Here is a 16472-nt window from a genome sequence, read left to right on the forward strand (position 1 = left end):
AGGAAGGGACACTAAACAATTGACTGAAACCACATGAAGAAATAAAGATTTCCAGTAAAGATCACATGGTAAATATAAATACCAATACTACTGTATTTTTGATGTGTAACTCCACTATTTACTTCCTACAGGATCTAAAATACATAAAGTATAATGATAAATCAGTGGTTTTGGACTCAATGTAAAATATGTAATTTTTGACAAGAACTACATAAAGGTGGGGAAATGGAAGAGTATAGGGACATAGCTTATGTGTCCTATTGAAGTTAAGTTGGTATCAAAGAAAACAAGATTGTTATAGACTTAAGATGTTAAATTTAAGCCCCATGGTAAACACAAAGAAAGTATCAGAGAATACGATCATCAAGATGAAAAGTAGAGTATGGGTTACGAGAAGTGGGGGAAGCGGCAATGGGGGGTTAGTAAGAAATGAGTGTAGGGTTTCTGTTTGGGGTGAAGGGAAATTTCTAGTAATGGACGGTGGGAAGGTGATGGCATTGCAACACTGTGAATGTGATTAATCCCACTAAATGGAATGTTTGGGAGGGGTTGGAATGGGAAGATTTATGCTGTAGATATGTTTCCACAACTGAAGAAAAAGACAGTCTAAATAGATAATGACAATTACATGCTATATATGATCCTGGACGAGATCTTAGAGGAGGAAAGGCTCAAAAGGACACAACTGGGACATAAGGAAAAAAATGAAATATATAGAATGTAAGTTTTATATCAATGTTAAATTTCTTGAACTTAACTACACCTAATGTAATTACATAAATGAATATTCTTGTTCATAGGAAATGTATATGTGAATTAGATTATTTGTTCAAGGATGTGTGCAACTTGCTCTCATATGTTCAGAAGACAGAGCAGTAGATGATGGATCATAAGGAGGGAGAGAGTGAGGGAAAGAAAGAAATGGTAAAGTGATAAAATATTAAAGTTGGTAAATCGGGGTATCAGTGGAGGGGGGTTGGGGTATGCTGGAGTTCTGTGTATGAGGTTTGTATTAGTTTTGCAACTGTTCTATAAGTGTGAATTTATTTCAAAATAAAAAATAAAATAAAATAAAATATCTAATGAAAGTTTTCCCACATAGAAGGCTTTCATATGGTTTATCTCCAGTTTGAGTTCCATTGTATTGCTTTGGTACTTCAATGGCATTCGTATGATTTACTTCTAGTGTGCATCTGCTTATGTTGATTAAAAGATGACTGTTCACTGAGGAAAAAAGAAAAAAAAAGATGCAGACTACAGGATGGACAAAAATATATGATCCATCTATATGCTGTCTACAAAAGACTCACAGTAGACCCAAAGATACAAAAAAAAGTTATTTGTGAAAAGCTGGAAAGACATTCCATGCAAGCAATAAGGAAAAAAAAAAAAGACTGGGGTAACTATATTAATATCAGACAGAATAGATGCAAAAATGTTATAAAAGACAAAGAAGGGCATTATATATCAACAAAAGGGGCAATTCACCAACAAGAAATAATCATAAATATTGGTTCACCTAAATAAGGTGCCCCAGTGCAAAAACTGGCAAAACTAAGAGAGTAATAGATGTCTCTACAAGAATAGTGGGAGACTTTGAAACACCATTCTCATCAATAGATAAAACACCGGGCAAGGAAACAGCGAACCTAAATAAAATGATACATGAATTAGATCTAACAGACACACACAGAACAATGCACCGCAAAACAGCAGGATATACATTCTTCTGAATGATCATTCTCCAGGATAGAACTCATTGGGTCACAAAACAGGTCTTAATAAATTTTAAAAGACTGAAATTACACAAAGCATGTTCTCTCATCATAATGGAATAGAGCTGGAAATCAATAATAACCAGAGAACTGAAAACTTCACAAAGATATGGATGTTAAACAACACATTCAAACAATCAGTGGGTCAAAGAAGGAACTGCGAGAGAAATCAGTATCTCGAGAAAAATGAAAACAAAAACACAACATATCAAAACTTATGGGATGTTGTGAAGGCAGCTCTGAGAGGGAAACTTATAGCCCTAAATGCCTACATTAAAAGGGAAGAAAGAACTAAAATCAAAGACCTAACTGAACACCTGGACAAACTAGAGGAAAAACAGCAAACTAATCCCAAGCAGGCAGAAGTAAAGAAACAACAAAGATTAGAGCAGAAATAAATGAAATGGAGAACAAATAAACAATAGAGAGAATCAATAAAACCAAAAGCTGAATCTTTAGGAAGATCAACAAAATTCACAACGCCTTAGCTAGACTGAAAAAGGGAAATAGGAGAGCAGATGCAAATAAATAAAATCAGAAATCTGAGGAGGGACATTACTACTGACCACAGAGGAAAAAAAAAAAAAAGGTCATAAGAAAACACTATGAACAACTGGATGCCAACACATTAGACAACACAAATGAAATTGAGAATTTCCTAGAAACACAAAAATAACCTACACTGACTTGAGAAGAAATAGAAGACCTCAACAAACCAATCACAAGTAAAGAGATTGAAATGGTCATCCAAGACCTCCCCACAAAGAAAAGTCCAGGACCATATGGCTTCACAGGTCAATTCTACCAATCATTCCAAGAAGAATTAATAACAATCCTGCTCAAGCTCTTCAAAAAAAAAAAAAAAGAAGAAGAGAAGGGAACACTACCTAACTCATTCTATGAAGCCAGTCACCCTAATACCAAAGCCTGATAAAGATACTTCAAGAAAATTGCAGACCAATCTAATGAACATAGATGCAAAAATCCTCAACAAAATACTTGCAAATTGAATCCAACAGCATTTTAAAAGAATTATACACCACAACCAAGTGGGTTTTATTCCAGGTATGCAAGCATGGTTCAACACAAGAAAATCAAATAATGTAATTTATCACGTTAACAAACTGGAAGGGAAAAACGCATGATCATCTCAATTGACACGGAAAAGGTATTTGACAAAATCTATCATCCTTTCTTGATAAAAACGTTTTATAAGACAGGAATTGAAGGAAATTTCCTCAACATGATAAAGTGCAAATATGAAAAACCCACAAATAACATACTCAATGGTGAAATACTGAAAGCTTTCCCATTGAGATCAGGAACGAAACAAGGATGCCCACTGTCACCACTGTCATTCAACACTTTGCTAGAAGTTCCACCTAGAGCTACTTAGGCAAGAAAAGAAACAAAAGGGCCCGAATTGGAAAGGAAGAAGTAAAACTTTCACTATTTGCAGACAACATGATCCTATATTTAGAAAGTCCCAAAAAACTACAGCAAGCTACCAGAGCTAATAAACAAGTTCAGCAAAGTAGCAGGATACAAGATCAACATGCAAGAATCAGTGGTGTGTCCATATACTAGTAATGAACAATCTGAGGAGGAAATGTGGAAAGAAACTTCATTTACAATAGCAACTAAAAGAATCAAATACCTAGGAATAAACACAACCAAGGATATAAAGGAACTATAGTCAGAAAACTACAAAACAATGCTAAAAGAATGAAGAAGTGGAAGGATATTCTGTGTTTATGGACTGGAAGGCTAAATGTCATTAACATGTCAATCCTACCCAAATTGATCTAAAGATTCAATGCAATATCCATGAAAATTCCAACAGCCTACTTCACAGACATGGAAAAGCCAATTATCAAATTTATTTGGAAGGGTAAGAGGCCTTGAATAGCCAAAAACATCTTGAAAAAGAAGAATGAAGTTGAAGAACTCATGCTTCCTAACTTTAAAGCATATTACAAAGCTACAGAGGTCAAAAAACCATGGTACTGGCATAATGACAACATATTGATCAATGGAATCAAGTTGTGAGTTCAGAAAGAGACCCTAAGATCTACGGTCAATTGATTTTTGACAAGTCTCCCAACTTTCCTCAACTGAGACAGAACAGTGTCTTCAATAAGTGGTACTGGGAGAACTGGCTATCCATATCCAAACGAATGAAAGAGGACCACTATTTCACATTTCATACAAAAATTAACTCAAAATGGATCAAGGACTTAAATATGAAAGACAGAATCATAAACCTCCCAGAAGAAAATGTAAGGACACATCTTAAAGATCTTGTGGCAAGAAGTGGTTTCTCAAACCTTATACCCAAAGCACAAGCAACGTAAGAAAACATATAGATAAATAGGACCTCCTTAAAATTGAATACTTTTGTGCTTCAAATGACTTTGGCAAAAAGGTGAAAAGGCAGCCAACTTAATGGGAGAAAAAATTTTGAAGCCACATATCTGATAAAGGTTTGACATACAGAATATTTAAAGAAATCCTACAACTCAATACAAACAATCCAATTAAAAAATGGGCAAAAGACATGAACATTTTTCCAAAGAAGAAATACAAATGGCTAATAAGCACATGAAAAGATGTTCAACATTTCATACCTACCAGAATGGCCACTATTAAACAAACAAAAAACTACGAGTGTTGGAGAGGATGTGGAAAAATAGGACACTAATTCACTGCTGGTGGGACTATATTAATGGTACAGCTGCTGTGGAAGATGGTTTGGCAGTTCCTTAGGAAGCTAAATATAGAACTGCCATATGATCCAGCAATCCTGCTACTAGGTACGTATGCAGAAGAAACAAAAGCAGGGATGCAAACAGAAATTTGCATACCAATGTTCATAGCAGCATTATTCACAACTGTTAGAAGATGGAAGCAACCTAATTGTCTATCAACCAATGAATGCAGAAACAAATTGTAGTAATATATACATATGATGAAATATTATCCACTTCTATGAAGGAATGAAGTCCTGATGCACACAACAACATGGGTGAAACCTAGAGGACATTATTATGCTGAGTGAAATAAGCCAGACACAAAAGGACAAAAAATATCATGTTAAATGAAAAAAGCAAGTTGCAGAACAAGTTTAATGATCTCATTTTTATATATTTAAAAAAAAAATACATATTCACAAGTAGGCAAAAAAGACTGGAAAGATATATATCAAAACAATGAAAGTAGCCAACTTGGGTGAGTGGCAAATTTTTGAGTGTTTCTCTATGATTTCTCTATTATCTGGATTTATTTTTTCTCAGCAACAAGCAGTTATTACTTTCATAATCAGGAAGAAAATGCTGTTTTCATTTGGTAGCCAGACAAAAACTCTATGTCTGCTTTCATCTCAACAAGCTGCAGATCAGAATCACTGCATTTTAGAGTCTGAAGAGAAAGAAATGTTTAGTACCACTTATTATTTGATCACTGATTATTGACAATTATCAGTACTTCTATACTTAACTTATCCTGAGAAGTAAAATGGATAAAGTGCTCTTAAAAATTAAAAAAAAAAGAAAGAAAAGAAAAGAAAAGAAAATCAGAAGAGCTAGAAGTATCATTATTAAAATTCTTTCAGGAAAAAAAAAAGGTACCCACTGGTAACCAGCCCTTAAAATTTCTCAAAGAAGCTGTATCACTCCCGTCTACGGAGAAGAAGTAGATACTTCACCAAAACTTGGGCATTTGCATGGACCCAAAGACCCTTCCTGAAAAACTTTTGGCTAAGTCTATAGCTTCTGCAGCAACCTACCTGGTGGGAAGATAGAATGGTTCTCCATCTAGAGAGAATAAACAAGTCAAACTCTTTATTTCATACACCAAATGGTCAGTTTTACCAAAAAATACTTGCAACATTCCAGGCACTGGCCAGACAACACAGATTTTAATTGAGTGCTATACAGATGTCAAAAACCCACCTGAAACAAATGAATATTTTAAAGATCTCCAAGAAAACTGTTAATTATCTGTTTGTGTATATTTTCTATCACTGTTAACATTCATAGAAAATTACAACTCTGAATTAAACCCTCATGTTCCACAGATAGTATTACATTTTATGTAAGTCTTTGGCTACATCCTAATGTAAACTGTAGACTATAGTTAATAGTATAATTATAATAGTACAATTATAATATTCTTCCATCAATTGTTAACAAAGGTACCACACTAATGCAAAGGGTTAATAATGGCAGGAAGGGGGCGACATATGGGAATGCTGTATTTTCTACATTTTTCTGAAAATCTACAACTTCTCTAATTAAAATGTTTTTTTAAATCTACGAAAAGAATTTTTATCTTATTCAAAAGTACTACATAAGATATTCATCTACTACTTACACAGAAAGTGACATACAAATTCCTTTTAGATTTTATTGACAAGAAAAACTTCTTTTAGTCAAGAAGAAATATACAACTCAAACTTTTATTTCAGTTTTTGTCTTAACTGTAAGGACACTCAGAACTAAATTCTCAAACTACCATAGCCTAGATTTCTGATGTATCTTCTGTTATTTTATATGGCTACTGATCTTTTAATATATCTATTTTATCATTTTTTTATCAAGCTGCTTTATAATCAGGCATAAGATGGCTATTGTCAATGTCATGAATTTGAATCAAAAAAGGCCACAGAAGAAAACAATTAAGTACTTAAATGACAACAAATATAACAAATTCATTAAACTTAATTTTCAAATGATAAGGCTGGGGGGAATGAGGATGGCAGAAAACAATGGTTTCAATCCTGGTGAAGAAAATATTTTAAAATACACAGGTCTTTCCTAAGGAAAATTTTTTTAATTTTAAAAATTTAAGCTGCCTAGTTTCACTTACCATGCCTTTCCAAATTAATAGGACATTTTAATTATAAGAAAAAACTTTACATACCTTATGTAAACAAGTGTCCACTACCCAATTGCACACATTTTCCAGGTCAGCAGATACCTCAAGCCTAGATTTAACAAATTCACAGAGCTCCTCATTACTCATAACATCCCAGATCCCATCACATGCCAAGATGATAAATTCATCCTCTTCTGCTCTTAAAATTTCATAAACCTCAGGCTCCGGAGAAACAAGTTGTTCTGTTGGACCCTTGCCATCAACACACTTGTAATCATAGTCCCCCAGAGCACGAGACACTGCTAATGAGCCATTAACACGTTGTATCATTACGCTGCCCCCTGCATTTTGGATTCGCTCCTTCTCCCTTGGATTGCAAGGTTTGTGATCCTGGGTAGAAAAGCAGACTTGTCCATTCCTATATAGAACAGCACGTGAATCACCACAGTTGATAAAGTAAATATGTTTAGGTGAAATCATAACTCCCACTGCAGTTGAACCACTCCTGTCCATCCCATTTCTGAGGTCTGAAAAGTTACGCATGTATTCATCAATTTTCAAAAAGCCAGTTCTGATACCATTCTTGACATTTTCCACTGAAGGCTCAAGAGCAGATCCTGATTTTCCGGTTGCCCTAAAGTCTTCATTATTAGTGATGTGTTCTAATAAGTGTGCTGAGCAGTAATTTGCCACTCGGGATCCAGCATGACCATCATAAACTGCAAAAAATGACCAGTCTTCCAAGCCATGAGGAATACCTACAACAGCTGTGTGTGCATCTTCCATTTCCACTCTCCATCCTTGCATGCTGCTCAAGCCATAACGTAAGCCATTCCCAGCACCATGAGCATTATGTTTCTCAGTTTTGGGCTTATCCAAAAATGCACCCATGTTTAGTAATCAATCTGAAAGAAAAAAAAAATTGGGGCGTTTAAATGTTTAAATTTGATACAAAAGTTATGTACAATATTCCACCTACTCTCTACTAACTCCTAGCTCAAGTATATTTTATAGCAATTCTCTAAAACTTAACAGAACCCAAAAATCAAGAATTTCCCCCTGCACCCTTCTTCTAAAACAGTGGTTTCTCAACTCTAGCACGTTAAAATCACCAGACCAATTAAATTAGAATCACTGAAGGTTGCACAAAGATAAAGGTATTTTTTCAAAAGCCCTCTAGTGAATCCAATGTGCAGCCAAGGTTGAGAAATAGGGGAAAGGAAAACTAAGATAATTAACTCGGTTAAGAATTTTTTTTTAACTCAATTTACAAGGTAAGTCCATGGTTTAATAGACTAAACAATGAGAATATTCAGAATGGTACAACATCTTATTCAATATATAAGGTAGAAAATTATAGTAATATATTCTAGAATGCCTTCCAAAAACAAGTATTGAAATCAAGATTTTTTTTGCCTGGAGATCCTGAAGACAAGCCCAAAATTCAATTAAACATAGAACCTCCACACAAACATTTGATTTAATCAATGTCCTATCATACATCAAAATGAAATTTGCATAGTTATTACTTGAATTGTTTTTAAAAAAAGATAACTCTAATAATGTAGTATTAACAAATTCATAAAGTAACACTCAGACAACTTATACTCAGTTATAGCCATAAAACCATAAAAAAAAAAACCTCTGTTACTGAAGTCTTTTATAAATTGAATGAATACAGAGAAAAAGAAAGTCATAGAAGCAAAATGCTGAAATCAACAAAACCTGGAAGAGAAGGGAAAAACTAGCAAATGTTGCCATGTGCCTTGCCATGTGACAGAAGAGCCAAGTATCACAAGCAGCTGTCTATAGGAAAAAAGCATCACCTTGATAATGCCTTGATTTCTCAGCCTGAAAACTGTAAGCTAATAAGTTCCCTTTGTTAAAGACATTTCATGGTATTTGCTTGGAGCAGCCTAGGAAACTAAAACAGATTTTGATACCAGGAGAGTGGGGTACTGCTATTGCAAATACCAAAAATGTGGAAATGGCTTTGGAATTGGGTAATGGGTAGAGGTGCAAGAAATAGAGCACTTGATAGAAAAGGCCTAGATTGCTTTGAAGAGACTGTTGGTAGAAACATGGACGCAAAAGGTACTTCTGATGAGGCCTTAGAAGAAAACAATGAACGTGTTATTGGCAACTGTAAGAAAGACAATCATTGTTTTAAACTGTCAGAGAACCTGGAAAAATTGAGTTCTGATGCTGGATGGAAGGCAGAATTTGAAAGCTACTAGCTTGGATATTTACCTGAGAAGATCTGCAAGCTAAATAAAGTGCAGTCTGGTTTCTCCTTGCAGCTTACAGCAAAATGCAACAGGAAAGGGATAAGATGAGAACTGAATTCCTGGGCACAAAGAAACCAAAAACTGATGGTTTGGAAAATCCTGACCTTTTGGAAAGCAAGTCCCCAGAGACTAGTACTCCATGTGAGCGTTTAACTGAACATGGATCCAGTCAGCCGTTTCAGAGCAAGCCAGGATTAGAGGTGCAGTTATCCAGAAAAGATCGGTAAAAAGTCCTTCTGCCTAATGGATTGGACCCCTGTGTAGTTCATGCAAAAGTGCTAAGTTTTTTTTATGAGATCTGTATTAATGGAGCCACTGCTAGCCTGGTCTAAAACGGACAGAAAAGGGACAGATTGAAACAAAAATCACTTCAAGGGCAGAAACATGGAAGCTGAGGTCTGGACCCAAGACATCTCAGGCCAAGAGAGTGGGCCCACCTATGTGTGTGGACAGAGTGAGTACCCAGTGCTTGGGAGGGCGGGCCTTCCATCCGATCGTTCAAGAACAGTGCTGCAACCCCACTGTTCTCAAGAGGCTGGAGCCTGTGCCCCAAACACTTGATGAGGCTGGAACCTGTGCCCTGACATTCCAGGAGAGCCTGGCTGCCATCCTGATGCTTGGAAGAGGGTGGAGCCTTCACCCCAGTATTAGGGAAGAGCATGACTGCTGCACAAGCACTTGGAAGGATTGAGGCTGTCACCCAGTCAAGCCCAGAGGATGAAACATTGTTCCACAGATGACTCTCAGAACTTGAAATCTAATGGAGTATGCCCTGCAGGATAAAAGAAATGTTTTCTTCCAATTTCTCCCTTTGGGAATCGAAATGTTTATTTTGTGCCTGTCCCTCCTTTGTATACTGGAAGCATATAACTTGTTCTCTAGTTTCACAGATCCACAGACACAGAGGAATTGTGCCCTAGGACAAACCACACCGATAACTGATTTCATACTTAGTATTATTACTGAAATACCTAAGGCTTTGGGAATGTTCTGATGGAATGAATGTATTTGTAGGTGAAAAGAACATGCTTTTTGGGGGTCCAGAGGGTGGAGTGTGGTGGTTTGAAACTGTATGTACCCAAGAAAAATAAGATCTTAAATCTAATCCATTCCCATGGATATAAAGCCATTGTTAAGTAGGAAAAACAAACATACAAACAAACTCCTCGGGTATAACTTTGAGTACTACTATGCTTCACCACCACCCTCTATCCCTGCCAAACTTCGCTATAAATATAGAATAAAGTTGTTCCACATTCAAATGACTTATCCTGGAGTAGTAGTTCTCAAGGGTGTGCATAAGAATTACCTTGTGTATTTCCTATTGAAGTCCAAATCCTTGCCCTAACACTCACCACTGTGTGACAGTGGCCAAGTTCCTTAATTACCTGTGCCTCCAATTCCTTCTTTATCAAATGGGTATAGGTAATAATAGAACCTACTTCACAGGGATGCCATGAAGAACAAATTAATGTGAGGTGCCTAGAACAGTACTTGACACATAGTAAACACCATAAAATGCTGTTAATATTTGTTCAAAAATGGAGATTCCATTGCCCCATCCTCACCTCCAAATATTTTCAGTAAATCTTGGATGGGACCTAAAAAGCACAGCTGGTGATTTAAGAATCACACTTTGAGACAGTAATTTAGATCCACAACAGACTTCCATTTAGATCTAAGTATCTCTCTTTACCCAACGTTTCAAAATTATATATCCCCATTTTTTAAAAACCTGATGAATTTATATATACACTCTACTGCAAATACAAATTTTGTATTTATCTGTGAGTTATATAATACTGTACTAATAAACTACATAAACAAGAATTTTGAAAAGATAAGACTAATTATACGTAAAAATTATTTTTTTCATTGAACCAGTAAGGCAAAATAACATTCTGCTTACTAAAAATATTGTATTTTGTATTAAGAGCAATGAGGGACAACATACTTGACTATTTCTGAGAATACTGGTTTCATACTCTGTGACCCAAATTATCTAAAAGCCTGGTTTTAACTACATTTTTATCTAGATACTTGTTTTTAACAGCTGTCTCATCTAAAAAGACACCTTAACAAAGATATCTAAGTCCAAATGAAATCAAATTGTGGACTGTACTTATTAAATAATTTTTCAATTCCATCTACCCATTATGCAAAAAAAAAATATTCAGTTGTAGTTTCCATTTTTCCTGATGTTCTTACAATTAAGATGCTGCCATTTCACACAGTTTAAAAACATATGGGTTCAAAATCCACAAGAACTCATTTACAAGGTAACAGCTTAGAAATTTATTTTTAATTTAGAAATAAAGAAAGGAGAGAAGGAGGGAGGGATCTTCAATAGAAAGCTACTGGATTCTAAAATTGAAGGACGACTGGAAGGCAAGCTTGGAAAACCATCAAAGGAGCCCCTGAACCTGAACAATCACAAGAAAGGTACACTTAGCCTTATTTGTCTGCTACTGTTTTTCACTGCAATAACTCCTACCTTCCATCTGTTTCCTCTGTCTGAAAGTCATTTGTTCAAGATTCAAAGTTCTGGGAATGTGCATCTAATTGACTGAGCTTAGGTCACCAGCAGACCTCTTGGGTCTATCAAGGATTGCATTCTTTTGCAAACTGGTAATTTTTTTAAAGTTCCAAATTGATCTTATTTTAAAATTGGGTTGTCCCATATAATTTAATTTTTAAAACATTACAAAATATCATACACATGATTAAAGATAATAAAAGGAACACCCATGTAATCACCTCATAGTTTAAGTTTATAGAACATTATCAAGACCACTGAAGTCTCTCCCCAACAATACCCATCTCCCACCCCAGATAGGCCATATCCTGCACACTGTACTTAGTATCCCTCCATAAAGCATGGAATTAAGTGAAAATATACACAGTTACTCTTTGATATATAAGCCTTATTTCAGATATCATTTCCCAAAATGCTGGCAACCATTTATACTGTCCTAAGCAAAACATGAGAAGTCTTGTAGAGAACCAACCTCATTAGCCCTAGAGGAAAAATCTAAAGGTACTAACATGGGAGGTTATCTTTAAAAAAAAAAATTTTTTTTAAACCAGGCAGCTCTATCAACCTGCAGTGAACCCCACAGCTAATAAATCTCATCAACAGGCACAGGGCTTCTAATCAGTTATTTAATGCCCACTTTAACATAGGTGGACAGTCCATGGTCAGACATAGAAGAATTTTCCTAACAGGCAACAAAACAAGTAGAAAAGGGCCGCCTGAAGAAAAGGGACTAGGGGATATAAGGAAAAGAAAGGAAGGAAACAAGCAAGCAAACTACTGTCAGAAAGATAGGATATGATTTTGAACCTATGAAACAACAGGATGTTATCAAAAGGGAAAAAAGAATATCCAAAGGAACAGAAGTCAAGTAAAATCATAATTACAGAGGAAAACAGTGGGAAGATAAAAGCTGACGAAAACTGCCAAAAATTAAAGCAGAAGACAAAGACGGTAAAAATAGTGATAAGTACAGGAGATTCAAGAGCCAAAAAACAGGTGTGAGAGAACTAAGAAAAAATGAAAGAAGAAATAATTTTTTTAAGATAATCTAAGAAAACTTCCAAAATCAAAGGGCATGAATTTCAAGATTGAAAGGGAGTTTCCATCCCATGCAAGCAAATGGATGAAAATAGACATAAACTACATTATCAAAATTTTCAATAAGCTTTCACAGAGAAAGAAAAACGCTTCTCAGACAAGGACTCAAGAATAAGAATAGAAATGATCTCAGTGGGAGAAAATTTGGGGTTGAATTCATGATTAGTACAGCAACACTAAACAAAACTTACTAATTCCAAAGTAAACAAGAACTTGTGCAGGAAAGAAGCAATCCAATCTTGAAATGATGAGAAAGGAAAGGAAGCATGCGTATTGGGGGAAGTGGGGAGCAGGGTGAAAGAGATAAATCTCATCTGCCATTATAGGAGATCAACAGGTTAATTCCTACATTTGAAAAATCAATAGTAGCAATAGAAGCATACTACTTAGATATGTAAGGATAAATTCAAAATGAATCAGTTTTAAGAGTTCTAAATGGTTGCTTCTGGTGACTCTTCTCTAAGAAGAGGTATTGTTTTTCTTAACAAGGCTTGCAGAATTATTTGGTTCTCTAAATGTAACCAAAATGTAACTGTATATGTTTATGTAATTTCAATGCATTTGTAAATGTTTAATTTAAAACATAAATTAAAGTATAAAGTAAAATAATAGCATACTATTTGATAAGAATTAAGGAATTGCAATCCATATCACAAGCTAACCAACATCAGAGAAAAATGAAAAAAGAAAACACAAACGGATCTTAAACTATGCTCAACCTCACATTTATAAGATAAATGGCAATAAAAAAACTACATTGAGATATCATTTTTCATGTATCAGACTGGCAAATTTCAAAGGGTTGGTAATCACACTCTTAGAGACATAAACATATTTGTATTTTGCTGGTACACATATAGACTGGTATAATATCAGTGCAAGTCAATTTGGAAATATATTCAAGAAAATAAACAGAACTAACTATGACAAAAATCTCAGAAATAATTACTAGAATTAAAAATACAGAAAAAGGTAGAAAATGAAAAAGTAAGATTTCTCATACTAAATACTGAAAATAAGAATACAATAAAGTACTATCTTCAAAATAGAGGGAAATTTATTACACACTACAATTCTATACACTTAGACAAAATACCAATCAAATGCAAAGGAGGAATATTGTATAGACGTGAAAGGCCTAAAAATTTTGCCTCCCAAGCACAGTTTCTCATGAAGTTATAGGACAATGCTATGCCCACATTCAAGTATAAACCAAAACAGGACAGTGAGGACTCTCAGGTTGATGAAGTTCTGACACCTGTTCAGCAGACCTAGCCAGTAACAAGTCCTATAGCGTAGGAGAATGAAGAGCTCCAGGATGGATGTTTCAGGGAAAAGAGGAAAATTTTTTTTAAAAAGACATGAAATTTTAATGGGGTGTTGAGGTCTTAGCCCCCTATATGATGCATAGGTAAGCAAGATTTACGTAGTTCTAACTTAATTAATTTTTATATAAATAGGGAAGATGAAGACAAGGAATGATAGATATAAGTACAACAGATAAATATCTAGAATTGAAAATTTTCTTAAAAACCTATGTAACCATCTCTTTTCTTTTATAATTATTTTAAAAGAAGTCCAAAGCAGATAATAAAAAATATATTTACAGCCTCCCCCTCCCCAGCCCCGAGGATCTGGGGGAAGGTGTGGATGTGTTGGACATCCTCACCTGGACTGGGGTTGATGTTGTCACAAACATTGGGACTGGCGGTTTGATGTGCTGAGCCCTCGAGCATGGGACTTGCCCTTATGAAGCTCATTACCGCAAAGGAGAGTCTAAACTTGTATGTAACGGTGCCTAAGAGTCTCCCCGAGTACCTCTTTGTTGCTCAGATGTGGTCCTCTCTCTCTCTAACTGAGCCATCTCGATGGGTGAACTCACTGCCCTCCCCCCTACGTGGGACCCGACTCCCAGGGGTGTAAATCTCCCTGGCAACGCAGAGTATGACTCCCGGGGATGAATGTGAACCCGGCATCGTGGGACTGAGAGTATCTTCTTGACCAAAAGGGGGATGCAAAATGAGACGAAATGGTTTCAGTGGCTGAGAGATTCCAAATGGAGTCGAGAGGTCACTCTGGTGGACATTCTTATGCACTATATAGATAACACCTCTTAGGTTTTAATGTATTGGAATAGCTAGAAGTAAATACCTGAAACTACCAAACTCCAACCCAGCAGTCTGGACTCCTGAAGACAATTATATAATAATGTAGATTACAAGGGGTAACAGTGTGATTGTGAAGACCTTGTGGATCACACCCCCTTTATCTAGTGTATGGATGAGTGGAGGAATGGGGATAAAAACTAAAGGACAAATGGGGTGGGATGGGGGGATGATTTGGGTGTTCTTTTTTTCACTTTTATTTTTTATTCTTGTTCTGGTTCTTTCTGATGTAAGGAAAATGTTCAGAGATAGATTGTGGTGATGAAAGCATAACTATGTTATACTGCGGACAGTGGATTGTATATCATGGATGATTGTATGGTGTGTGAATGTATTTCAATAAAACTGAATTTAATTAAAAAAAAAAAAAAAAGAAGTCCAAAGACAAATAGCAGAAGGAACAACTATAAGAGTTGCCAAGTGCTTGTAGAAGAACAGTGTTGTAGGTCAGGAATCTAGTGATACAGGGAAGAGCTATGCTGCTTTTCATTAAAGCTTTGAAATAGTATTTGATTTCCTAGAAGAGATACATAAACTATGTACCCTAATAAAATAAAATTTCAAATAAAAATAAAATTACTTAAAATTCAGTACCTTTTTATGTGAATATATTTCAATAAAACTGAACTTAAAAAAAAATGTACACAAAATTGCATAAAAATTCACTCAAAGGAAACAAATATCGTATACCCAAAATTTCAGGCTACTTAATTGGTTTACAAATTTTATTTGTGTGACAAACTTGAGGTTGACAAATTTCCAGGCAGATATTGCTGTAAGAACTTTTCCCCCACTTTTGGCTCTTGGTTAGTTTTATACTCAAAGTTAGAGAGCTTTAATTTATCTCAAAAAAGGGACTATTATTAGAAGAGGGAGCATACATCTATATATGTATACACATATATAATGATCTTAACTAAGTTTGTCAGGGTGTGTACAAATGGAGATATAGAATACATAAAATCAGAGTCCTTAAACAATGTCCATATACTGGAAACATAATTTTGGAAGAAATTTGATTTTTAGTAATCACTTAAAATGTATCTTTTGAAAATTAGTAGTTATATGTGTTACCAGTAAAGTAACCTCAGGTTTTATTGATCTGTCACTTGAATTAATAAAATCAGATACAAAATAATAGCAAGTGAAGCATTAAATCTATTTATTATAAATCTAGCATATTTTTCTGTTTTTCTGAAATTAAATGTAATTAGGAATACAGCATTATTAGCATGATCTCAGGAGTCAATCTTGGTAGAATCAGAGAGCCAAAAATACTTAATGGTTATTAATCTGGACAAGTTACTTAAATTTCTGTGCCCTGTTTCTAAACTAAAAAAATGTGCACAATAATGCTGATGTTTAATATTTTCCTGTGCATAAATATGTTAATAAACAAGTTTTTCTAAAAAAAAAAAAAAAAAAACTACCTTTTGATAAATACTGTTTCAATTAGGAATACAAGAATAAACCCCTTTTTTAGGAATCAAAAGCTCTAACCTATAAAAATCTAAACCCTTATGAATATCAATGTGGATACACATTTTTTCCTTCTGAAAACAAAACAATCACTCATTGCTACAATAAATGTGCCATTAAGACTCAGCAGATACATCCTATTCATTTTGATATTAAGATTGTTTCCTTGAAGAAGTAAATCCAACAGGAATGCTATTTTAAAAAATAGAAGACAAAGAAAATACGAATTCTACATTCAAAGAAGCATGAAAAATTG

The 16472-nt window shown here is 34.9% G+C and overlaps 1 protein-coding gene across 3 annotated transcripts in view; it reads right to left on the minus strand.

The window, feature by feature from the left end:
• PPM1B (protein phosphatase, Mg2+/Mn2+ dependent 1B) overlaps positions 1-16472 on the minus strand; it is a 140678-nt gene that overhangs the window by 62984 nt on the left and 61222 nt on the right. For all 3 annotated transcript variants that reach the window (XR_005212401.1, XM_037807271.1, XM_037807270.1), the window contains exon 2: positions 6696-7555. Coding sequence is in view for 2 of the 3 variants with exons in the window: in XM_037807271.1 (XP_037663199.1) it covers positions 6696-7541 (846 nt within the window). In the remaining variant the exon portion in view is untranslated. The remainder of the gene's footprint in view (positions 1-6695; positions 7556-16472) is intronic.

Source organism: Choloepus didactylus, chromosome 17 (genome assembly GCF_015220235.1).
Source record: "Choloepus didactylus isolate mChoDid1 chromosome 17, mChoDid1.pri, whole genome shotgun sequence".
Lineage (NCBI taxonomy): Eukaryota > Metazoa > Chordata > Mammalia > Pilosa > Megalonychidae > Choloepus > Choloepus didactylus.